The following is a 25,277-nucleotide window of genomic DNA, read 5'->3' as shown; positions in this document are numbered from 1 at the left end:
AATTTACCAAAATCCTTTTATCATTCCACACGTACAAACATGGTGGCAAGTGACAGCCCATTGATTAGAATTTAGGAATGGGAAAATAGGAAAAAGGAATGGCGTGGCCGACACAAATGCATTCACAGGGATTTTTGCTTTGGAGGAAGGAGCATCCCCTTTTTCCTCCTTTTACATTTATGCAATTTCCTAATTTCACGCTTTCAACGGCTGCACTTCAGGGTCCAAGATTCTATGAAAAACGAGTAAGGAAGGGTATTTTCGTAAAACACCAACCGCATTTGCCCATTTTAAGTGGTCGCAATTGCAGAGTGAGGGGAAGAGAGAGAGAAGGGGAGAGGAGTGGAGTGGGTAGATGCTATCGTGCGCCTGAAGTCATCGTTAAGCTCTATCATCGTGATCTATGGGAGGGGATGGAAACGGTGGCACAGCGGCGCGTGCGACGCTCCCGGCCGAGCCTCAGTACGTGTCGGTAAAGACGTCGGTGTGGTGGGACATCGAGAACTGCCAGGTCCCCAAGGGCTGCGATCCACACGCCATCGCTCAGAACATCAGTTCCGCGCTGGCCAAGTTGTACTACAGTGGTCCAGTCTCCATATCTGCCTATGGCGATACAAATCGCATCCCGGCTTCTGTGCAGCAGGCGCTCTCCAGCACCGGCATCGCTCTCAATCACGTCCCCGCCGGTACTGATCGCACTTTTTTGAACCCTAATTTTCCGAAAAAGAAAGAATCGTTTCCAATCGGTGGAAGTTTTTGTGATTGTTTTTCGTGTTGTACTAGTAGATCTCTCTTTTTTTAAGTAGGAGCACTGCTGTTTTGTTGTTGTTCTTCTTCTTGTTGTGTTGATCTCTGGTTATACAACCAATAATTAAACTCAGTAGGTCTGAAGCATGAAACTCTGTACGTCTGAAGCAAGAGATGGAATTCGAACTTCCGTTTTATTTATTTTCGATTGTTTATAGTGAATACAAGGGGTTTACTTTGTTTTGGTGTTTGTTTGTGTTTTTCTGAATTAGTGCTTTTGATTCTGGTTTAATATATTATATCTGTATGCTTCCCTTAAGCATAAAAGGAAATTTGGATCTTTTTGGTGCAATGGCTTGCTTCGTTAGTTATCTTCTAATTTCCTAATGTGTAAGGGCCTTTGGTTTCATTTTTGTTTTTGTGTATATTTTTCGAATTATTCATTTTGGTTTTGTTTGAATTTTATGTTCTTTATTCTTGTTCCCTTCTCATAAAAGGGATTTTAGATTAGTTTTCAGTCCGATTGGTTGCATTACTCTTTTTTTTTTTTTTTTTTTAATATATACGAGGGTTTTTAAGTCATTTTTGTTCATGCGAGTTCTTTGAATTAGTTCTGTAGGCGTGTTTCAATTTATTTTGTTCATTGTTGTTTGCTTTCATTGTTGTTTATTTTCTATTTTTTTTTACTATGCATGCTAGGGATTTTAGTTCATTTTTGTGTCAGAGCACTTTCTTTGAATTTGTTCCTTCGTGTGCATTTGAACTTATGCTGTTATGCAAAGGATACTTGATAGAAGAACCATTGATATGAAAGCTTTGTTTTGTATATATATATATATATATGGCTGCTTTCATGTTTTCACTTGATGTTATGCAATGAGGAATTTTCAGCAACATTTTTTGTGTTTTCTTTTTTTGTTTTTATGCAATGAGGATTGATCAAGTCCTTTTGCCTACAGCCTTGAGCCCTTTTTAGGTTTCATATGGCGTATCACTGTCTCCCGTCATTTTCTTTTATATTTTTTTTAGTATTTTTTCAGTGGTTTCCTTCTTGGCAGTACTGCTTTTTTCTCTTTTTTTTCTTTTCAATTTGCATACATCCAGTGACATTTTAAAAGTATGAACACAGGTGTGAAAGATGCAAGTGACAAGAAGATTTTAGTTGATATGCTGTTCTGGGCGGTGGATAATCCTGCCCCAGCTAATTATTTGCTGATTTCTGGTGATAGAGATTTTTCTAATGCTCTCCATCAGTTGCGAATGAGAAGATATAACATACTTCTAGCACAACCACAAAAAGCATCTGCTCCGCTAATTGCTGCAGCAAAGAGTGTATGGTTATGGACAAGCCTTGTTGCTGGAGGATTCCCACTATCAAGTGGTGAATCATCACAACTTGCTGATTGTAACAATGTGTTCAACCCTGAAATGTCTCAGTATCCAGTTCCCGAGACCATGCAAACAAGCCAACCTGTGGATTCCAATTCTGATGGTCTTTCTGCAGGAACTCAGAAGTTTTTTTCTGTGGGGAGGGTTGGTGATAGTAAATCCAAAGGGAAATTGATCCGGAAAATTGCAAATCAACCAAACATAACAAGAGCTTCAAGTGTGCTAGTTGGGATTCAGGAGAGCAACAGTTTCTCTCACCAACCAGAATATACACAGGGAAAGCAGTTTAAGAAAGCTCCTCATGAATTCTTTGGTGCTAGTGAGTCTGTAGTATCTGCAAATGGGTCTACTCCCAATTACTTTCAAGGGAATCCTGACTCTTCAGGGATCAATGGCAATAACTTCATTGGAAATCCACAAGATCACTATCCTCATCCTTTGAGGCCAAACAACATCCCTACGCAAGCTAGTTTTGCTTCAAATAATCTGTATCCACCAAATTCTTATAGCCATGGTTTTCGACCAATGCCTCCCAGATCTGAAGGTCCGAGATTTCCCTCGGCTCCACCTGCAAATGTGCCTGATATTAGCCGGCTAAGTATGTCTGAATACCCCAACTATGCTCAAAATCCTCCTAATTTTCATCAACGCATTGGAGGAGAGTACAAACCATACTCTAGCGAGTCTCCACACCCACCAGGTTTAAATGTACCACAGAAAGGCTATCTCCCACACACAAGTCAGCTGCTCTACCAGGATACTTCAAGCAATAGGTATCCTGGTGGTCCTGATTTGCCAGCCCATTCGTCCTCCCCATTGGGTGCCAACTCTGTTTCCAGTAATGGTGTGTGGGGCTCACAAGGATGTCCACAACCATCTGAATACGTGCAAGGTCTTATAGGGGTTATTCTACTTACTTTAAACACCTTAAAAACTGAAAAGATTATGCCTACCGAAGTGAATATAAGCGATTGCATTCGTCATGGAGATCCAAAACATCAAAATACTGATGTGAGAAAGGCCCTGGAAAGTGCTGTTGAGCAGCAAATGGTAGTGAAGCAAAATTTAGGTGCAGTACAGTTGTATGTTGGTAAAAAAGAGAGATTATGGAAGTGTGTGAACCCTATAGGTGGTAATCCTAATCAATATCCAAAAGCAACATGGGATAGAATTCAAATGTTTTTAGCTACCTCTATAGGACGATCAGCAATAATGGCTTCTCAATGCAAGTAAGTTCTCTTGATGATTTATTTGCTATCTGGCTCCCTGGCATTTTAAGTTTTTATGACTCAAGCTATTTGTTTTATCTTCTATACAGGTATGAGGCAGCATTGATTCTTAGAAACAAGTGCTTAGAAGAGTTTGCTTTGGGTGATGTGCTCCAGATCTTGAATATGCTAAGCACAATGAAGAAATGGATTGTAAATCATCAGTCAGGATGGCAACCAATTACAATTACTCTTGCAGAGACAAATACTGATATAAATACTGAAACTTCTGCTTGAGTTAATGATGATGAGTCAAGGTACTGGAAAGTGGCTCTAAGACACTTCAGCAGCAGAATTTAATTTTGGGTTTTTGGATTTGGGAACTGGAGGTAGGTGGGTCACTTTTAAAAGAATTATAATCGTAAAGGTATGAAGAAACTATGGTGAATAAGAACTTTTAGATTGAGAGTCAAGTGAATAGGGATAGGGGTCTTGTTTTTCATTTGTGTTTGTGTGGGTTTCAGTGGATTTGATAGGAAAAAGGAAAGTTCATTTTGGATAAAGGTCAACCATCGCACTCCGTGTCATTTCTCTCATGGTCCTGAATTACAACTATAACCTACTTGCTGCATCTAAAGTCTGTCCTGCTTAGGTAGGTTGCACCTGCGCTATGAAGCTTCTGTCTGGTGTCATTGTTGCTGGAAGTTGTTTAATTAGGATAAAACCTAAAGCCCTTGTTTTAAAGTATGATTTGTTTAAGAGAAGCTCTTCTCTGGAAGGATTGATGGTCTTCTCCTTTGGCATGTAGACTTGCAAGCAAGTTGTGTAAGCAATGGACTAGTTACGAGTCTTGTTACATTTAGTGGCTTATGGAGATAAGCTCTACTGTCCAGACAGAGGCATAAAAGGGGCAGGGAGATAAGAATTCTAGTTCTGCCATTTTTTCATGGGATTCTGCAGATTACTTAATGGACAGGAAGCAATTCATGGAAGAACAAGATTCAAGCAGGTATATAGTTATCATTGAAGCCTTCAAGTACGATAATGCCAGAAAGCTTGAGATGGAGGGCAACTGGTATCTTGTGATTAAGGTCAAGGAAGTATAGTAAGAAAGCTACATTCATGGTTATGCGGTTATGCTGTTGCTGTTGCTGTTGCTGGATCATGAATGATATAGTATGGTATGATCATAAATACTGGAAATCAATGCTGGAATACTTCAGCTGAAATGTTATATTACTTTTATCATGAAAATCTATGTTTGTGTTCATAAACTTTTGTTGGGGGAAAAAATAAAGTTAGAACCTGAGAATATTAGTTAAACATTGAAATGAATGCTTGTGTGTAGCTCTGTGTAAACTGTTTTTTCCCCCAGTTAGTAAGACCTGTTTGGATGTTTCTGCCCTGAATCCTATTTGTGCTTGCTGCATATGGCCTGTAGGATGCTAAGCAAGAGAACTTGATGCTAAAAAGCCCCTTTAAGGTTTCCTTTTTCCCTTCTTACATCTCCCTTTTGTATCGATGCTGCTTTTTTGATGCAGAAAGTTGGGTTAATATTCAGGTCTCTGGAGACGTTCAAAATTGGAATGAGATGCAGATGGTTGGTATGGAAAAAAAATCGTAATTTATGATTGGTCAGTGCTTGCTCTCAATAGCTTCTCTGTGTTAATGCATACAGGTGTTGGCGCTGAATCCTACTTCTTTGGAGTTGGATTTCTTCCCCTCTATGTTGATTTTCATAGAAACTCTTTTTTGTGGTTTGCTTTTGTTTATTTGTGTTTTGGTTGTTTCTGTATATACAGGTACGCCCCCTCCTTTTTTGGCACTCTTTATTCCATGTTGTTGTTGTCTCAGGGAAAAAAAAAAAAAAAAAAAACTTCATCATGCATTATTTGAATACCTATTCTTATCAAAAGAGTTGGACTCTGATAAAGAACTGTTTTAAAAACAGATTTCTGTTAATTGTTTCCATATTCTAAATCACTTTCGGTAGTTTTTCAACAAAAGGTAGCTTTTGATATAAAAAAGGGGTATTTTTAATTAAAAAAATAAAATTCCATAAAAATGGATTTTTTTTTATAAATATTTGCTTATATACTTTATAAAATTATAAAGTGAAAAGAGAATAAAATAAGAATAACAATTTTCACATTCCAATGTCATACCTTAATTTTTTCAAGGTGGTCGAAGGTAACGCCTTTGTGAATAGATCTGTTAGATTATTACATGACCGAATTTGTTGAACATCAATCTCACATTCTTTTGGAGCTCATGAGTATAGAAGAATTTATGGGAGATATGCTTAGTTCTGTCACTTTTTATGAATTTTTCTTTAATTTGTGCAATACAAGCAACATTATCTTCATGTAACACGGTTGCATTGCCTCTAATGGAAGGTAGTCTACATGTTTCTTATATATGTTGGATCATTGACCTTAGTCATACACATTCACGACTTGCTTCATGAATTGCAAGAATTTCTAAATAATTTGAAGATGTGGCTACCATTGTTTGCTTGATTGATCTCTAAGATGTTGTCGTTCCACCATAAGTAAAGATATATCCCATTTGAGATCTAGTTTTATGAGGATCTGAAAGATATCCTGCATCCGCATACCCAATCAATTGTGATTTTGATTATTTTGAATAATGTAAACCCATACCACTTGTTCCATGAAGGTATCACAATATATGTTTAATCTCATTCCAATGCCTTTTAATTGAGGCAGAACCGTATCTTGCTAGTAAGTTGACAAAGAATGCTATGTCTGGTCTAGTACAATTTGCAAGATAAATTAGTGCACCGATTGCACTGAGATGTGGTACTTTTGGACCAAACAATTCTTCATTTTCTTCTTTAGGATGAAATAAGTCTTTGTTCACTTCAAGTGAATGAACAACCATAGGGGAATTGATTAGATGTAATTTGTCCATATAAAATCGTTTTAATACTTTCTCTATATATGTTGATTGATGGATTGATATGCCATTTGAACAATGCTCGATTTGCAGGCCAAGACAATATCTTGTTTTCCCCAAGTCTTTCATTTCAAATTCCTTCTCTAAATAATTGGCTGCTTTTGTGAGCTCTTCAGGAGTTCCTATAAGGTTTAAATCATCCACATACGTTGCAATTATTGTAAGCCCAAATTTTGGTTTCTTGATAAAAACACATGGACAAATTGAATTATTCACATATCCTTCTTTTAACAAATACTCACTCAAACGATTATGCCACATACGTTCGGATTGCTTTAATCCGTACAAAGATTTTTGTAGTTTGATCGAGTACATGTTTCGAGGTTTTGGATTAGTTGCTTCAGGCAATTGAATTCTTTAAGGATTTTCATATATATGTCAGTATCTATAGACCCATATAAATAGGCTGTAACAACATCCATAAGACGCATATCTAGTCCTTCAGAGACTGTTAAACTTATCAAGTATCGAAGTGTGATTGCATCCATTATAGGGAAATAAGTTTCCTCATAGTCTATACCAAGTCTTTGAGAGAAACCTTGAGCAACAAGTTGTGATTTATATCTTATGATTTCATCATTCTCATTTCGTTTTTTCACAAAGATCCATTTATATCCAACAGACTTTATGTTTCCAGGTGTTTGAACTACAGATTTAAATACCTCTCGTTTTGTTAACGAGTTTAGCTCTGTTTGGATTGCTTCTTTCCATTTTTGGCCAATCATTCATTTTTTGACATTCATTCACAGTTTGTGGTTTTTGATATTCATCATTTCTCATAATGTCCATAGCCACTTGGAATGCAAATATATTATCTATGATAATGTCGCTATGGTCCTTTGTTTCTCCCGTGTGACTCATTGAGATCTCTTTAGTTCTAGATACCGATATTTGATCAATTTGTGCCTCTTCAGGGGCTAATTGTTTGTCAAGTTGGGTTTCATCATTTGGCCATTTCATATTTGTGAACTCTTTAGGAGTACTAAGTTTTTCATATGTTGTTCTTATTTTTTTTTTCTAGGAATTAAATCCTTTGAGCCAATAGGTCACCACACTTTAGGTGTGTCTTAAATTCATTTGCTATGACATTCTCCAATTGTCCTTCAGGGACATCAATATGTGTTGGGGGGCGTTCACAGCTGACATGTGTGACTTTGTTACTTTCTTTATATCTGTGAAAACATCATGTAATTGATTTGCAAGTCCTTGCAAATGAACAATCCTTTGAACTTTTAACTCATATTGTCTTGTGCAAGGATCAAGGATGAGACAAGAAGGGTACATACCATGTAATGTCTTGCCATTCTTCTGACTTGTCTCCCCCTAATGGTGGGAACACATTTTCATCAAAATGACAATCTACAAAGCGGGTAGTAAAAACATCACCTGTGACTGGTTCAAGATAATGGATAATGGAGGGAAAATTAAAACCAACATATATACCAAGTCGACGTTGAGGTACTAACTTGGAACGTTGAGGTGGAATTATGGGAACATAGACAACACAACCAAAAATACGAAAATGTGAAACATTTGGTTGGGAGCCTAAAGCAAGTTGTAAAGGTGAGCAATCATGATTAGCTGTAGGGCGAATTCAAATTAAAGTGGCAACATGAAGAATAGCATGCCCCCAAGTAGATAAGGGCAATTTTGTTCTCAAGAGTAATGGTCTTGCAATCAGTTGCAAACGCTTAATTAGAGATTCAGCTAATCCATTCTGAGTATGGGTATGAGCAACATGATATTTAACATCAATACCAACCGACATACAATAATCAAGAAATGTTTGAAAGGAAAATTCACTAGCATTATCAAGGTGAATTGTCTTAATAGGATGCTCAGGGAATTGTGCCTTGAGTCGAATTATTTGAACAAGTAACCTGACGAATGCAATATTTCTAGTTGAAAGAAGACAAACATGAGACCAACGAGTTGATGCATCAATTAAAACCATAAAATAACGAAAAGGTCCACTAGGTGGATGAATAGGTCCACAAATATCACCTTGAATACATTTTAGAAAGGTTGATGATTCATATTCAACCTTGGTAAATGATGGTTTAATAATTAATTTGTCTTGTGAGCAAGCAACACTATTGTAATCATTGGCCATCAGAAACTTCTGGTTCTTCAAGGGATGCTCTAAAGAATTATTGATGATACGACACATCATGGATAATCCTGGATGACTAAGACGCTCATGTCATGATAACATATGACTCCATGGGTCTAATAATTGTTTGATATAACCCACAAGAATAAGAAGGAAACTTTTCCAAGATGTGTTTTCCCCCATAAATAATTGAAGTAATGAGAAGGTATTCATTACTATCGTCATTCATAGTTTCAATGTGATATCCATTTCGACGAATATCCTTGAAACTAAGAAGATTTCGCTTGGATTTAGCAAAATAAAAGACATCATTAATGTGGATTTTAGTTCCTCTAGGTAAAATAATAGTTTCTATTTCGGAGCCTTGAATAAAGTCTACAGGACCTAATATTGTATTAACATTAGACTTAACCAACGATATGTTGGAAAAATATTTTTTATCACAAAGGATTGTGTGTGTTGTGGCACAATCTGCAAGACATGCATTTACATTGGATGTTGTGTGATGTACCAAGGTATGAGAAAGATCCATGTATCTTCAAGTATAAATAAAGAGAAGAATTTATATAAGAAATAATAAAATGTGAAATAAACTATAAAAAATGAATAATAAACAATGTGTTTAAAGATGATAACAAAATAAACCTATCTGCAAAGAACTAAATAAGAACATAACATTTAATTATAACAAACATTTCCATCACCAATTAGATGGTCAATTTTCCCATTAGGATTCTCAAAGAAATCTGAAACCTCTAAATGGGTTAGATCTATTGGGCCATCACTATCAATGAAGTTCATTTCAACTTCCTTTCCTTTTGCTTTTATTGAGGCTTGATAAAGGTCAACAAAATGTTTCGAAGTACGACAAGTACGTGACCAGTGTCCTTTCATGCCACATCTATGACACTTATTCTCACGAGCATGTTTACTTTGTGGTTTTATCCCCTTTTCAAATTGTGCCTCTGAATTATTCCACTTCTGGTGATTTGAGTTGTCTTTTTTTTTTTTTTTTTTTTTTACTTTGAGAACCATTATGATGAGAAGAATTGTGTTTACCACGACCTCGACTGTGACCATGTCCTCGACCTCGTCCATATCCACGTTCTTGTCCATGTCCAAGGGTTTGAACAGATGTGACATTGGCTTTAGGCAATGACATAGACCCAGTAGGACGAGATTGATGGTTTTTCAATAATAGCTCATTATTTTATTCAGCCACAAGAAGACATGAGATCAATTATGAATATTTAGTGAAACGACGCTCTTGATATTGCTGCTGCAGGAGCACATTCGAGGTATAAAAAGTCACGAATGTTTTTTCAAGCATATCTTCTTCAGTGACCTTTTTTCCACACAATTTTAATTGTGAGCTAATTTTGAATAGGGTCGAGTTGTAGTCACTAACAGACTTCAAATCTTGTAATCTCAAGTGCATCCAATCATAGTGTGTATTTGGAAGGATTACGGTCTTTTGGTGGTCATATCGTTCCCTTATATTATTCCAAATGATGAAAAGATCTTTAACCGTAAGATATTCACCTTTTAATTCTTCATCAATGTGATGGCGAAGGAATATCAAAGCTCTGGCACGATCCTGTAAGAATGCGTCATTTCCTTCTTTAATGGTATTTCCAAGATTCATCGCATCTAGATGAATTTTAGCATCCATAACCCAAGATAAGTAGTTCTTGCTCGAAATATCGAGGACAACAAATTCAAGCTTTGCAAGGTTTGACATTATCTGAAAGCTATAGATAATATTAATCACAGAAATATTTCAATTATTATAATAAACTATTAATAAAATTCTTTAACAATATTTCAAATAAAAAATATAATGACCTAAAATTTATCAATTATAAATATGGTAAAAATGTATAAATATGAAATAAGAATTAAAATTTAATATATATATACATATATATATATATATATATATATATATATATTTCTCTTTTTCATAACTTCGGGCTATGATTATTTTATCATAACAAAAATGTGCAAAGTAATATATAGCTTTAAGCTATGAATTATTTTATGTAAATTTGTGCATAACTTCGGGATGTGAACTTTCATTATGTAAATTTGTACATAGTTTCAGACTATGAACATTTATTTATTTATTTATTTTATAGCTTATAACTATATAATATTGTTTGGTATAACATCCGGTTATACCGTATAATTAAAAAATAAATAATTAGAGATCATATACATAACTTCTGATCATGTATCTGTAATTCTATAAATTTTCACCATAACTTATGGTTATAAGAATTGCACATATTTTTCATAACTTTTGGTTATAAATTTACCCCATAACTTCTGGTTATAGGGATTATACATATTTATGTATTCAAAATAAATAAAATAAATGAAAATAGAGATCAAATGGTAATGAAATAGAAAATCATGATATAAATTTATCACATACCTTTTTATGAGAAAGAAGAGAGAAGAGTCTTTCTATTTCTCTGAATAGAGAAAAATCTTTCTATTTCTTTTGTAGAGACTAGTCATGCTGAGAACGTGTTATAAAATTATAAAGTGAAATGAGAAAGAAACAAGAAAGAGAAATTAGAATGTAGGAAGAGAATATAATAAATTTTCATTAGAGATATCTTCCTTTTATAAGGAGTCATAAAGAAATATACATCAATATGGATGATCATCTACAAGTTCCCATAATCTGATAAATTATCATATTTTCTAACAATATATATTTTTTTATATTAAAATATAAATTCAGATTTATTAAATCTGATTTTTTTTTCTACTTGTTCTCCTTTACTATTCAAAGAGAAAAGAAAAAGAGGTCTTTGGGATGAAAAATTTTGCAAGCTCATGGGATTAACGCGAGCGTAGGGATGACAAAATATTTCTTGGAGCAGCTCCAGGTGAATATGAAAGACAATTCCGAATTCCAAATCCGTTTTGTCTACGAACGAGAAAACTTAACTTTAAAAAATATTTAGAAACCTAAAAACGACATTAAGAATATCTGTGAGAATTATTTTTGAAGACTATCATTAAAAGCTGTTTTTTCCCAAAATTATTTTGGGATAGGACTTATCTTTTGGTTGGCATATGTGAGGAATGGTGACCCAGTTGTCCATGTGAAAGCCACTGGTTGCTGAGACATCGTAATGGATGGCATCACCCATGTGCCATATGAATGGAGTTCCCACAAGACATGCCATAATATATGGCCTTCTAACCATCACCAAACTAATAACCACAATTGTCAAAGCACAAAGCCGACCTTAGTGGTTTTTGGCTTTTTAATTCTCAAGTTGCATCTCAAGCCATGTTCGGGACTACCTGCTACTATTTCACGACCATCCCAATACCATTGTTGTTAAACTACTTCTAAATTTTTTATCATTAACTTATTCGATCCAAATACTGTTTCATTTTAGTTTTTAAGTGGAGCTCATCCTAATGATGTACATGAATTTCTTACTCTATATATTAATTTAAACCATAAATTCCAAAGTGGAAAGGGTCTTATTTCTTAACCGACAAGGCATTAGCAGTTGAAGAGTTATTGCTCGCACATGTTGTGTATGTGTGGAACTTGACTTTGATTCATGGTGGTGCAATTTTTCCATCATTCTTTTTGTCTGCGGAGAAAGTTTTTCTATTTCTCATTAGTTTATGGTGTATGTACTTTGCAATTTGCAGTCCCAATGGTACTGTAACGTACCACGAGCTACCAATTATAGGATGCATGAATTATGGCTGCAGGTTCCTTTATTCAAGGTTGCTTCTGGTCAATGGGCTTGTAAATTGTATTCATACAATCACATTTGGCTATAAATAGTGGGGGGAATTTGCCATCTCTACCAGCACAGAGTCTGTACAGAGAGGAGATCTAACAATGGATAGGCTCTGTGTATTTAGCAGCATTGTTCTCTTTCTGGGGGTGCTCACAGGGACAAGAGGAGCATCAGCTGCTTGGCTCCAAGCCCATGCAACCTTTTATGGTGGAAGTGATGCTTCAGGAACTATGGGTGAGTTATATATCATCAATTTCTATCCATTTTGTGGTTTTAATTACTTAAATGTTTTTTGCTTATGAGTTTGATCATGTGTGTGTGTTGGGCTCTAGGTGGTGCATGTGGTTATGGCAATCTTTATAGCGATGGTTATGGAGTAAAGACTGCAGCGCTGAGCACGGCTTTGTTCAACAATGGCAAGGCATGTGGTGGCTGCTATCAGATGGTGTGTGACGCAACCAAGGTGCCCCAGTGGTGCCTCAAGGGCACATCTATTACCATCACCGCTACCAACTTCTGCCCACCGAATTACGCTCTCCCTAGTGATAATGGCGGGTGGTGCAATCCTCCAAGGCCTCACTTTGACATGTCTCAACCTGCTTTCGAGTCTATAGCAAAATACAGGGCTGGAATTGTACCAATTCTTTATAGGCAGTAAGTATACATCTACCAGGTCATCTGTTCTCTTTTTATATATATACATAAAGTGATATGGAGTTCTTTGGATTAATCAGAGTTCGATGCAAGAGAAGTGGAGGCATGAGGTTCACCATAAATGGAAGGGATTACTTCGAGCTAGTTCTGATATCCAATGTGGGAGGAGCTGGAGAGATCTCTAAGGTGTGGATTAAAGGGTCCAAAGCCAATAACTGGGAAGCCATGACCAGGAACTGGGGCTCAAACTGGCAGAGTCTGAAATACCTGAACGGCCAGAGCTTGTCCTTTAGAGTCCAAACCAGTGACGGGAAGACCCTCACAGCCCTCAATGTGGCACCTTCAAACTGGAAGTTTGGCCAGTCTTTCACCACAAATGTTCAATTCTGAAGTCCCTTGTATACTATCATACTACGGTTTTGTTGTTTCTTCCTGTATTTAGTTTGCAACTTGGGGGGTTGTGGCTGATCCTTTCTTTGATGAAGCCCACCTCATCAAAAATAAAATTCAACTCTAAACCAGACCCATTCAATAAAATCCTTTCTTTGATTTTTTTTTTTCCTCTTAAGGCAAAGCATAGAAATCAATGTTTGACATGAAAATACAATCATTATTGAGAAGAAGCTTGTCAAAATTACAACTTAAATCCAGTGGATGAACATGTTTACTTCCTCTGGAAGTTGAGTTTCGCAATTGTATACCCAAAAACTGAAGCAAAGACTAGTGGGAAAGAAATATGAACAATTGCTATAACACCTAAATCATCATGGTTATACCCATAATAGCTTTTGAAGAAAGCATTGATTGCATTGGGTTCTCCAAATACTGATATTTCCTTGTTTATATCTCCATATTGTGAAGTGATCAGAGCTTTCAGGGACCAAGCTGTTGGGCAAATTCAATAACCCCAAACCCACCATTTTGGAATTTTCTGTAGAAAAAGCATGGAACAGAATTGGATTATCTGAATTCATATTATTCAAGTAGAAATACTCTGTTGTATTGCAGATGACCTGACAGAAAAATAGTGGGCTTACTGGTTCAGGTATGATGAACCCTGCAAACAAATTCAACATGGTGTAGGAGAAGCCGGCCAATACTGAAGCCACTTGGAAAGTTGGGGTCAATGAAATAAACATCATGCCAAGATAGTTGAAGTAGAGCAATGTAGAAAACAGAGTGTATGAATACCATATCATTTTGTAGGCTGACCAGTAGAAATTTATTGCTGGATATGTAATTGTGACAAACAAAAGAGCTTGGAGGGATATATACGGAATCTCAACAGTCACCTGCAACGTAAGAAAAAGAAGCTTCATATTAAACTATTGTCAATTTAAGAACTTAATCATTGTGTCCGTAGTGTCTGGAGGATAAGCTGAACCTGAGCAGAGGGGTATGCCCAAGAGGAGTACATTCCAGAAAACCTTTCTCGGTAGAGGACAGTACGTTCAGTAACTATGAATGGTAGAACAGTTGAGCTGTTGCCCAAGACTAGAAAGAAAATGGACATTGACCCCACTATGTTGATCAAATCCTGTTCAACATCCCTTCAGAACAATGATCGTAGTTTCAGCATTTCATATGAAAGAAATAGACAAAAGCAGAGCATCTAATATCAGAAGTTTGAATACTGTATCTGGCTAGACCTAGTTTTCGTGTAAAAGTAAATGTAGGAGGCAATAAGTATGATTATTTGCTTGCCACTGGGATTGTGATAATTCCCCATCAGGAAAAAGTTTTTGATATTATGTAAGTATGAACTCTTCTTAATCATGTAGAGACGTTTTAAAAACCGTGGCTTAGGTGTGAAAATTTGTTTGATGCCGCAATAAATCTAGGTTTGTTTGGTCTGTAAAGGGTGTTTTTGTTTGGTTCCTCAATCCTATGTGACATAACAAGGATGTTGTACCTGCATAGAAGGTGATTGTGATATTCCATATGGGATAGAAGAAAAAGTTTGTCATTGTATATATATATGAACTCCTTTTAATCATATAAACACTTCTTAAAAAATCATGAGAACTCTTTGGGCTTAGAGTGAACAATATTTATATGGTTGAGAATGTGTCGTTACTAAAATGGTTGTTTTTAGTGTGACCAATGTGTACAGTGTGTCATTGGATGTCCGATGCTTGCATGGAACAAGAGTTACTGGGGGTATTCCTTTTTTTTTTTTTTAATAGTACTTGTAACATAGTTTTCAATGATTTATGTGCACCTGCAAGCATGTGACTTGTGAGACTTGGTGGAAACAGATCCTGAGGATCCAACAATGGCACAAATCAGGAACAATAGAGAGGAAAGAAAAAGGAGATATAAGGCCAAGACCTATGTCCACTTTGCAGTTTTAGAGACAATTTTTACAAAGATCATGACCTGTGAAACAACAAAACAGGCATGGGATCTTTTGAAAGAAGAATATCAGGGAAATGTCAGGACAAAGCAAATGCAGGTCCTGAACTTGAGAAGGGAATTTGAAATGCAAAAAATGAAGGAAACAAAAGTAGTGAAGGATTATACAGACAGGTTGCTGATGTTGGCCAATAAGATTATGATGCTAGGGGAAGAAGTCTTTGACACAAGGATAGTAGAGAAGCTTTTGGTGACCTTGCCTGAGAGATTTGAATCCAAAATCTCTTCACTTGAAGAGTCCAAGGATCTGTCAATGATAACATTAGCAGAACTCATCAATGCACTACAAGCTTAAGAGCAAAGGAGGGCTTGCAGAAAGGAGGAGACAATTAAGGAAGCATTTCAAGTGAAAGAGGTTGATCAAGCTCAAGGAGTCAACAAAGGAAAGAAACAGTGGAGCAAGAAGAACAATAAGAAGTGGGAAAACAACAACAATGGAGGCAACAAGGGCAAGCACCCTCCATGTCCTTATTGTAAGAAAACCTCTCATTTGCAGAAATATTGCTGGTTTATACCTAACATTCAGTGTAGGGCATGCAAACAGTTGGGGCATATGGAGAGGGTGTGTAAAAACAAATAGCAAGAAGGACACCAAGCGCAATCAGTGGATCAACACCAGGAAGAGCAACTTTTTGTTGCATCTTGTTTTTCTAGTAGCAGTTCAAGTGATAATAGGCTTATAGACAGTGGATGCACAAACTACATGTCTTTTGATGAATCCCTTTTCAACGAAGTAAACAAGTCAGAAGTGTTACGAGTTAGAATTGGCAATGAGCAGTATATTGAGGTGAAAGGTAATGGACTGTTGCAATAAAAGGCTCTACAGGTATAAAGCTAATTTCTGATGTATTACTTGTTCCAAAGATTGATCAAAATCTGTTGAGTGTGGGACAATTACTTGAGAAAGGTTATTCTTTTGTGTTTAAGAATAAAATGTGTGTGATTGCTGACTCAAATGGTGTGGTGTTGTTTTCTGTGAAAATGAATAGCAAAAGTTTTAGTTTAAATTGGAACAAGGATGAGTCTAGTGCATATTCATGTACTTTGGATCAGGCTGAGTTATGACACAAAAGGATGGGGCATTTTCACTATTCTGCATTGGATTACATGCATTAAAAGGATCTGGTGCTAGGAATGACTTACAGTGGAAGAGGAACAACAATATGTGGAGTTTGTCAACTTGGAAAGCAAGCCAGATTGCCATTTCTTGTTAATAAGGCATGGAGAGCAATTGAGAAGCTTCAATTGATCCATACTAATGTTTGTGGACATATGAGGACTGCATCCTTAAGTGGTAACAGGTATTTTATGGTTCTTGTTGATGACTTTAGTAGAATATGTTGGGTTTATTTTCTCAAATAGAAGTCTGAGGTTGCTGGTGTGTCTTGGAAGTTCAAAACATGGATTGAAAATCAAAGTGGCTATAGAATTAAGGTCATTAGGTGTGATAATGGGATTAAATATACGACTGACAAATTTGTTAAGTTTTGTGAAGTTGTAGGGATTGAACATCAGCTTACTACAACCTATACTCCTCAACAAAATGGAGTCAGTGAGAGGAAAAACATGATAATTATGGAGATGGCTAGATGTTTGGTGTTTGAGAAGGAAATGCCAAAAATATTTTGGGCTGAGGCTATTAATACTACTATATTTATGCTAAATAGGTTACCAACCAAGGCTTTAAAGGGAAAAACACCTTTTGAAGCCTGGTATGGTTTAAAACCTTCTATTCATAACTTGAATATTTTGGTTATTTGTGTTTTACTCATATTCCAAATGCAAAGAGGGATAAGATGGATGAAAAGGCAGAATATGGAGTCTTTGTTGGACATAGTAGTTCCAACAAGGGTTACAAAATTTATCAACCCTTGACAGAAAAAATCATAGTAAGCAGGGATGTCAAATTTGATGAAGCTGCAAGATGGAATTGGAATAAGACTGAACCAGAACAGGCTTATGCAGAAGAAAAAGAACCACAGTTGCTAGTCGATGATGTGATTGATGATTCACAAGAATCAAACCTAGGAGTTGGTGGACAAACCACTACACAAGAAAGCTATTGGTGTGAAATGGGTTTATAGAACCAAACTTAAGCTGATGGTTCTGTAAACAAATACAAGGCAAGGCTAGTTGTAAAAGGGTATGCTTAATTATTTGGTGTAGATTTTTCTGAGACTTTTGCACCTATAGCAAGGTTAGACAACATTAGATTGCTTCTAGCACTTGCACAAAAGAAGTGGATAATCTACCAGCTTGATGTAAAGTCAGCCTTTCTAAATGGTTATTTGGAGGAAGAAATTTTTGTTGAACAACCTGAGGGTTTTGTTGCAGATCCAGAGAAGGTATACTTGTTAAAAAAAGCGTTATATGGATTGAAGCAGGCTCCAAGAGCCTAGTACAGTAGGATTGATGAGCATTTGAAGAAGAAAAGCTTCAACAAAAGCATGAGTGAATCAACTTTGTATATCAACTTTATTAATGATGAACTAATAGTTGTTTCATTATATGTTGATGATTTGCTTGTCCCAGGAAGTAATGTAGAATAGGTGAAGAAATTCAAGGCTCAAATGATGCAAGCATTTGAGATGACTGATCTTAGAGAGATGGCATTCTTTCAAGGACTGGAGATTCAACAATTACAGCAAGGGGTCTTCATTGGACAACAAAAATATGCCAGGGAAGTGTTGAAGAAATTCAACATGGAGGATTGTAAGTCATTATGTACCCTTTTGGCTCAAAACGAAAAATTAAGTAAAGATGGTGCTAAAAAGGTTGATGAGGGATTGTACAGGAATATCATAGGCTGTTTGATGTATTTGACAACAAGAAGACCTGATATAATGTTTCCTGTAAATCTGTTGTCCAGGTATATGCATTGTGCAAGTGGGTTGCATTATAAGGCTGCTAAGAGGGTGCTCAGGTATGTGAAGGGGACTTTGGATCATGGAATAAAGTTTGAGAAGAAAGATAAGTTGGTTTTGCATGGTTTTGTTGATAGTAATTGGGCAGGATCATGTGATGATATGAGGAGCACATCAGGCTACTTGTTTAGTCTTGGATCAGGTTGTTTCTGTTGGAGTTCAAAGAAGCAAGAAATTATAGCTCAGTCTACTACTGAGGCTGAGTATGTTGCAGTTGCTGCCGCAGTCAATCAAGCCTTATGGTTAAGGAAGCTCATGATAGATTTGAAGATGGTTCAGGATGTTGCAACTAGAATTTTTGTTGATAATCAAGCTGCCATAGCAATTTTTAACAATCCAGTGTTTCATGGCAAGACAAAGCATATTAAAATTAAGTATTATTTTGTTAGAGAAGTTCAGAAGAATGATGAAGTGAATTTGGTACATTGCAAGACAGAAGCTCAACTTGCTGATATTTTGACAAAGGGATATCAAAATCAAGGTTTGAATTGTTGAGGAAAAAAATTGGTGTTTGCAGCAAAAATAGCAAGGAGAAGTGATGACAAGTGCTATATTTGCTTTAGGATTTAAACTAAAATAAACCAACAGAGCTGATATTCTGTTGAGAATATTCTGCAAGATAGAGGAACAATTTGTAGTTTAGTTTGAATTTTTTGAATTCATATTTGACTTATTAATGCTATTAGAAATCTGTTGAAGATATGTAGGCAGATTATTTTGACTTTGTTTCTTTCTTTTCCTGTATAAATTCAGATTGTGCAGCAATGAAAGGTGTGCAATTTTCAGCCCCAAATTTTCTCTGTTTTCTATTCTTACTCTAAAAACCTACTGTCTTAATTGAAGTGAAGAAGAAGGCCTTACACTTTGGAATCATGAAGCCACCAAAAAGCATCATTACTAAAAAGGAGAAGAGACTGAAAGATGCTGCAGTAGATGGATTTCGAAAAGTGGAGGCAATCAAACGGAATATTGATGTTGATACTAGATGAAGGTAGAAAAGAACGAGGAATTGGCCGAAAAACCAGGCAGCATAGATAACAGAACTGAGACTCAGAGGGGGAGAAACTCATTTCTTTTTTCTCTACATATTTGAAAGAGTTATATTTGGAGATTACACCTTCTGGTTCAGGACTGTAACCTATGATATAATAGGTTAGAGCTGTCCAAAGAAAAGCATCCAAGAATGAAAATGGAATCTTTCGAATTGCAGCTGGAATGGAATAACTCCATGCTGGATAAAAGTATAGATCCCTTTGCTTGTAGGGGACTGGAAGTCTGGAAACAGTCAATGCAAACTCTGAAACTTCATTGCTCATAAGTCTAATGATAGCATAAAACAAGGAGCTCATGTAATAATTCGAGTGGAACACATCCACAGTCATCTGAGTACGTATGAATGTTGTCATTGTTATTAGTGCAATGACCACAAGCTGCATGAAGAACACATCCAGATGTTTAAAACATTTTTGGATTTCTTATGCAGTCAAATATGAATTAAATTTGTCAATTGCTTTCTCTCAACTGTTCATTAATTACCTGTGCAGATTTGAATACATGAATGAATGAGTTCCGCTTCATCAGAAGCCATTCTCTAGCCATGCAAGCTTTGAACAATTCCCACTTTCCCAATGAGTAAGCATTAAATGACAAAGCATTCTTTTGGAACTCAGATTTATCAGAAGGCATGGAGAGCTCCTCAGCTAGCTTCTGTCCCACCGGAAATTCCTTGAATATACTTTCAAACTTGTTGACAGAAACATAACTATAAGGCTGGTCTTTGTGGTGCCAGTACTGTGCTTGATTCCTTCTGGAAACTACCTGCACAAAGGTATAACATCAGTTCAAAGCAAAGGTTATGAGTGAATAAATTGCATAGCAACACACTTCTTGGAGGAAATCCGCGACTCCTTTTCTTGGTGGGCACCTAAAACCACAATGCTAAAAAAAATCCAGTATATGATTGGAGGCCCATGGTATGCATGTTGGAATTTTTTATGTGTGGACTTACATAATCAATGTGATAATGCCATAAATCAATGTTATTTTATTTTTGCATTGTGGTCCATAATAGGGCTGGACACATATTGTTGCTTGATTTTTTATGTGTTCACCCTAATTCACTTAACTAGTCTATTAAGTCAAGTGGTCCAAATAATATGTGTAATGTGTGATATATATGAATATATTTATTTATATATATATATATATATATATATAAGTGCAAAGGAAGGCTTCTTCTTCTCGGGCTGAAAAAAAAAGGGCACGCACTGCACACTTGTCTTGAGAGCACACACGGACTGAATTTTGGGTGTAGAAAGGGAAGAGCTCATTGAACTTGGATTTTCATACCATCACGGACTGAGCATATTCTTGGACACCAGTGGAGCAAGAAAATGGTTTTCCATGACATTAATTAAGGTAAACATTTCATTTATTGTCATTTAATGCATGCTTTAATGTCTACATGTGATGCTATGTCGTTTAAAATTTCATCAATGTAATCTCACCTTTTGCCATCAAAATAATGTCATCAAAGAGATCAAAGGTCTCTGGTGCTGGTTGAAGAAGTGATACCAAAATGGTGGACTTTGTTATGTGTGTCAGTTGCTGTAAATAAGTTACAATCTGAAAGGTGGCAGAGTTGTCCAAGCCAGTTGATATTTCATCCATAAAGAGAGCTTTTGTTGGACCAATTATCATTTCTCCTGGCAGATGGACACATTGAGGAATTATTATATCGAAGGAAAAGACCGGCAAATGCTTTCGAAACATTTTCTATTTAAAGCTTAACTCCATATGTTTCAGCAACCACAGGTCTCTTGAAATATGCTAGGCATTTGTATCAAAACTATCATTGAAGCCTGGAGAGTGAAAATTGGTTAATTTGGATTAACTATGAATGTGTACACAACCTGTTGTCAGCCTTTTCTTTTGACCACCTGAAATTCCTCTCCTCATAGCATCATCTCCTACAATCGTATCAGCACAAATATCCAGCCCGAGGATCTGAATACCACGATATAATGGCACAATTGTTATCAATTAAAGCTAGGATGGTGGGGAAATCATTACTATTCTTTCATTTGGTAAAGAGAATCACCTTCAAGATGTAGCCTGTCTGAAGGCTTCTTTCTAAACCATTGACAGAAATTGCCTGTTAGTGCAGGTTTTCATTAGAGATGGCTGAAAGGAAAACAAACCAAGCTGCCACTACTTGGGAACATGGTAGAGAATTGAACTTCCTGCAGATTGTTTACCTTCATGTAAGTGTCTATGTCTGCTTCTGGGATAATCCCAGTTTGCTTCTCTCTTCTACTCACTTCCATCATAATTTCTTCAATGGGAGACAACTTGGACCCTTAGATCACTGTAATTTGATTATAATTCTATCATGGAAATAATTTGCATAAATAAGCCTACCTGCTCTGCTTCCAATGCCCTGACAACGTGCTGAGAAGTCAAGTGTTTCCCTCACAGACATTTCAGCAACGTGCAGCTCATATTGGCTGATATAAGCTGATGTTTTCTGAGGAACAAACTTATCCAAATTGCAACCTTTGTAGGTGATCTCTCCTGTTACCTAACATGAAAAATTTTCAAGAATTCTCACTAGTGTTTTGTTGTTTGAATCACTGATGGTATGATTGATTAGATGGTGTAATTTTAATTATACAATATTGCATCTCATTTTGTATTCTATTTCTAAATATCACAATTCATTTTTCCAGCTAAATACTACAGCTTATGTAGATGTCAATCATTTCTACAGGGAGTCAACAAGCAAGGAGTTAGAAACCTTGAGAGGCTGGTTTAGTGTTGCTGCCAGTGCCAGTAACAAAGTGGTTTTCCTACAACCTGGAGGTCCCAGCAATAGAGTCATCCTGCAAGGAAAACAATAAGTAAACCTGTTTCATCAAAGCTGTTGCCTTCTCGTTTCTTCAGCCAGAAGAAAAATTTATGGATCTTATCTTGGACACATTCTTATAAAAGCATAACAGTAAGCTTCAATACCAACCTTGAAGGCTTGATGATGCCACTGACATCTTTGAGAATTTTTATCTTGTTGGCTTGGGATTTTCACCTTGTAAAATTTTTGATAGCCCGTTCAGAATTAGATATCTTGTTTACCATCTAAAAATTATCAGAGTTAGCCATTGGAGGAAATCAGACAGCTTGCTTTACCTGTTTGTAGAGAGCAATAATTGTTTTCCTGATATAAAGATCTTGAAGATTGGAAGCTTTATACAGGTGGATAATTCAAATAAAAAGTAGTGTGTAAATGTTTCTTAATTTTGATGTATGATTTTCTTCTGTTCCAAACATGAGCACCTGGGAATCATCTTTCCCATGGAACCTGTAACAGGCTAAGGATTGAGGAAGGATAAAGGAAAAAACCTACATGGAAAGTGCTTTTGAGGGTATTCCATAGAGTAGGGAGGGGTTCTCCATGGACTACTTCACATTCTGCTTCTATGGATAAATTCTGGTATCTCACTTCCACTGTAGGAAATTCCAGACCCACTCTGAAAAGCGAAGGTTAAGTTTAGTCCAGTGTATACACATCTATGAATTCACAGTTTCTTAAGCATATATGCCTGCAATTGCATATAGAAAGACACGAATATGAATAAATGAGCAGACCTTCATGTAACCCAAAAGAGTTGGGATATAAAGCCTTTGTTGAGTGGCTGGTTAAGTTTACGTGAATGCATATTCAATGTGCGTGCAGGTGTGACTGATATATGGAAGAAGAAACAGAGAAAAAGAGGAGCAGCTTGCCTGTCCATTGTCTCTCTCAGTTTCTGTAGCAACTGGTGATTATTTTCCTCAATCTTCTTCAAGAGCTTGTCGATGAAAACATTGCATTCCAGAGCTCCAAGCTTGGTAACATCAATCACCCTTTTTCCCAGCTCTTCTTTGCCATCATTTGAGCCATGATGACCAAATAATGATGTCCTTACCCTCTCAAACGTGGGCAATCTCTCAATTGCAGCCCACTGCAGGTCAACTTCATCATCCTTCTCCTTGTAGGACCTTGCATCTGAAGTACGACTCCTGAAACTTGATGTATGGTGATGGAAAGGCGACCCAATGCTTCTTCCTAATTCAGCCAATTCCATTCCAATGGACTCCTTTTCGTCTCTCCCTAAAAACCGAGCCATTTTAATGCCAAGAGAGGTTCAGAGCTGGCTGACTAGTGTTGATATTTGGATGATATTTATATACAGACCGCTAACTTCATTTCTGTCAATGTCGTATACTCTGCCATATTAAGTCAGTCTGACTGGGATTCATGTTCTTATAGTCTGTGGAGATGAATGGTTAGCTTATTACAAAGGAAATTCCAGGCCTTTTGGTGGAGAAATATACACAAACGAGCTTAATCACATTTATCAGATGGTTCTAGTCACCTGATATGTGGACTTTCTTCTGGCATGCTTGCTGTACTTTGTTTGTATGTTCACTTGTGAGCTAAGACGTCACAATGGATTGCATCACCCATGTTCCATATGCCAATTATTAAGCTATCAACTTTCCTAAAGCTTAATCTATTGGATTTAGCAGGCCCACATATGGAGAGATCTAACTCCTTGATCTAAAGGCTTAAGCTGTCTCTGGTTTAACTAAGCTTCTCCCTGGAGAGACTCAAACCTAAAACCTCTACTTAAATATACCACTGATATCATGTTAGGTTAGCAGTTAGCTCAAGTTGTTATTGTATAAGCTCACAATGAATACCGGCTAAGTACATCTTTAAAAATAAAAATTTAAAAATTTAAAATGACAACAAATCTTACAAGTTGTGAAGGGAAATCTTGTAAGTTGCATATGCCTTTCCCACCCATGTTATTTTATCTTGTAAGTTGTATGGTATATAGAGAACTATATAATCATAGAAATTGACTTGTAAGCACATGCAGAATATTCAGGGTGAACGAATCATAGTATCTTATCATGAAACATAGAAAATTATAGGCATGAAAACATGGGTGGAAGGGTTGACTAATTAATATTTCCAGGTGAATGAGACTTGATTTGATGCATGTTTCAACTATCACTGATTAATGCAGATGCCACTTGAAAAGCTCCATCTGCCATTCAGCATTGCCACCACACATGGAAGTCACTCCCCCCCCCCCCCCCCCCCCCCCCCCCCCCCCACTCCCCAGAGAAAGGTTGCAAATATAATCACAAGAAATCAAGTTTATCATCAATTTAAAGAATCATAGCCAAAGGTCCAAAGGAAAAGATGGTAGGCAGTCCAATGAATCACATTGATGTGGAAAACTGGACAGATTTAACTGTGTGTGGCTATGGGGCCTTCTGCCCCTCTGATCCTTTCTCCCACACAAAATAAAAAAACTGACCAAGAGTCCGGAGCCTGATAAGACATTGCAAAATTTTAGTTATTTTATTACCATCTTTCATGAGTATCATGCATCTCTCTGCCTTTGGTGTTGCTAAATGGATAGCCTGGTGGTTCAAGGTAAAACATCTAGATCAGTTGGCAACAACCATTAATTACCCTAATTAGAGATGAAGCAAGAACTCAAGTTCATGTAATCTACAGCATCACTGGATGTTCTCATTCAAGTGGAGAGTTGGAGCACGGAAGAGTGCTCCTGACAGCCATGGTTTTACTCTGAGATTATGCTAGCTTGATGCCTTCAGGTGGGAATTGTTGGACTATGGCACAAGTTGACTTCAATTAACTTTCAAATCAATGAATTCCAAAGCAAGTATTTATATGTTGGTGGATTCATCTATGGGGAATTGGGGGAAGATTCCAAGATACACAAGTTTTAAACTTCGCTGACAGAAGCTCTTATGTAATATGTGCAGATTTTTAAAATTCTGAAATCTCTTAAGCAGTACCTTCACACATTTTCTAGTGAGAGCTAATGGCATTCTCAGTGCCTTCCAGCCTAGTTAGTGCAGAAATGGAGTTCCTTGAGGGCTTGTGAAGAAAAGCGGCTGAAGAGCATTTGAACCAAGGAGATGAAGGGGGCACTTCTCCTTGTGTTTTGGGCAAGATTTAAGAGAAACCAATATTGTGCATTGGGCA

General features: G+C 36.7%; 2 protein-coding genes and 1 pseudogene across 2 annotated transcripts; 2 read left to right on the top strand and 1 right to left on the bottom strand.

The window, feature by feature from the left end:
• Window positions 1-299: 299 nt before the first annotated feature.
• On the top strand, window positions 300-4,849 carry LOC117918504. The gene is made up of 3 exons (XM_034835210.1): window positions 300-686; window positions 1,877-3,365; window positions 3,455-4,849. Exons 1-3 carry the CDS (start codon window positions 404-406, stop codon window positions 3,639-3,641), a joined length of 1,959 nt encoding a protein of 652 aa, XP_034691101.1. The 5' UTR covers window positions 300-403; the 3' UTR covers window positions 3,642-4,849.
• Window positions 4,850-12,139: 7,290 nt separating this feature from the next.
• On the top strand, window positions 12,140-13,440 carry LOC117917881 (putative expansin-A17). Its single transcript, XM_034834335.1, has 3 exons — window positions 12,140-12,452; window positions 12,551-12,872; window positions 12,953-13,440. The coding sequence occupies exons 1-3, from the start codon at window positions 12,320-12,322 to the stop codon at window positions 13,260-13,262; spliced, it is 765 nt and encodes a 254-aa protein (XP_034690226.1). The 5' UTR covers window positions 12,140-12,319; the 3' UTR covers window positions 13,263-13,440.
• A 21-nt stretch (window positions 13,441-13,461) lies between these two features.
• Window positions 13,462-23,373, bottom strand: LOC117918196 (annotated as a pseudogene).
• Between the last annotated feature and the right edge of the window lie 1,904 nt (window positions 23,374-25,277).

This window comes from Vitis riparia, chromosome 7 (genome assembly GCF_004353265.1).
Source record: "Vitis riparia cultivar Riparia Gloire de Montpellier isolate 1030 chromosome 7, EGFV_Vit.rip_1.0, whole genome shotgun sequence".
Classification (NCBI taxonomy): domain Eukaryota; kingdom Viridiplantae; phylum Streptophyta; class Magnoliopsida; order Vitales; family Vitaceae; genus Vitis; species Vitis riparia.
The sequence above is the reverse complement of the archived record's forward strand: the minus strand, read 5'-3'. Positions and strand labels throughout refer to the sequence as shown.

Bases quoted from the DNA above. Each gene is read 5' to 3' on its own strand.
- LOC117917881 (XM_034834335.1), top strand. From the start codon at position 12,320: ATGGATAGGCTCTGTGTATTTAGCAGCATTGTTCTCTTTCTGGGGGTG. The intron at 12,453-12,550 runs GTGAGTTATATA...GTTGGGCTCTAG, and splicing joins TGATGCTTCAGGAACTATGG to GTGGTGCATGTGGTTATGGC. The intron at 12,873-12,952 runs GTAAGTATACAT...TGGATTAATCAG, and splicing joins GTACCAATTCTTTATAGGCA to AGTTCGATGCAAGAGAAGTG.
- LOC117918504 (XM_034835210.1), top strand. From the start codon at position 404: ATGGGAGGGGATGGAAACGGTGGCACAGCGGCGCGTGCGACGCTCCCG. The intron at 687-1,876 runs GTACTGATCGCA...GTATGAACACAG, and splicing joins TCTCAATCACGTCCCCGCCG to GTGTGAAAGATGCAAGTGAC. The intron at 3,366-3,454 runs GTAAGTTCTCTT...TCTTCTATACAG, and splicing joins ATAATGGCTTCTCAATGCAA to GTATGAGGCAGCATTGATTC.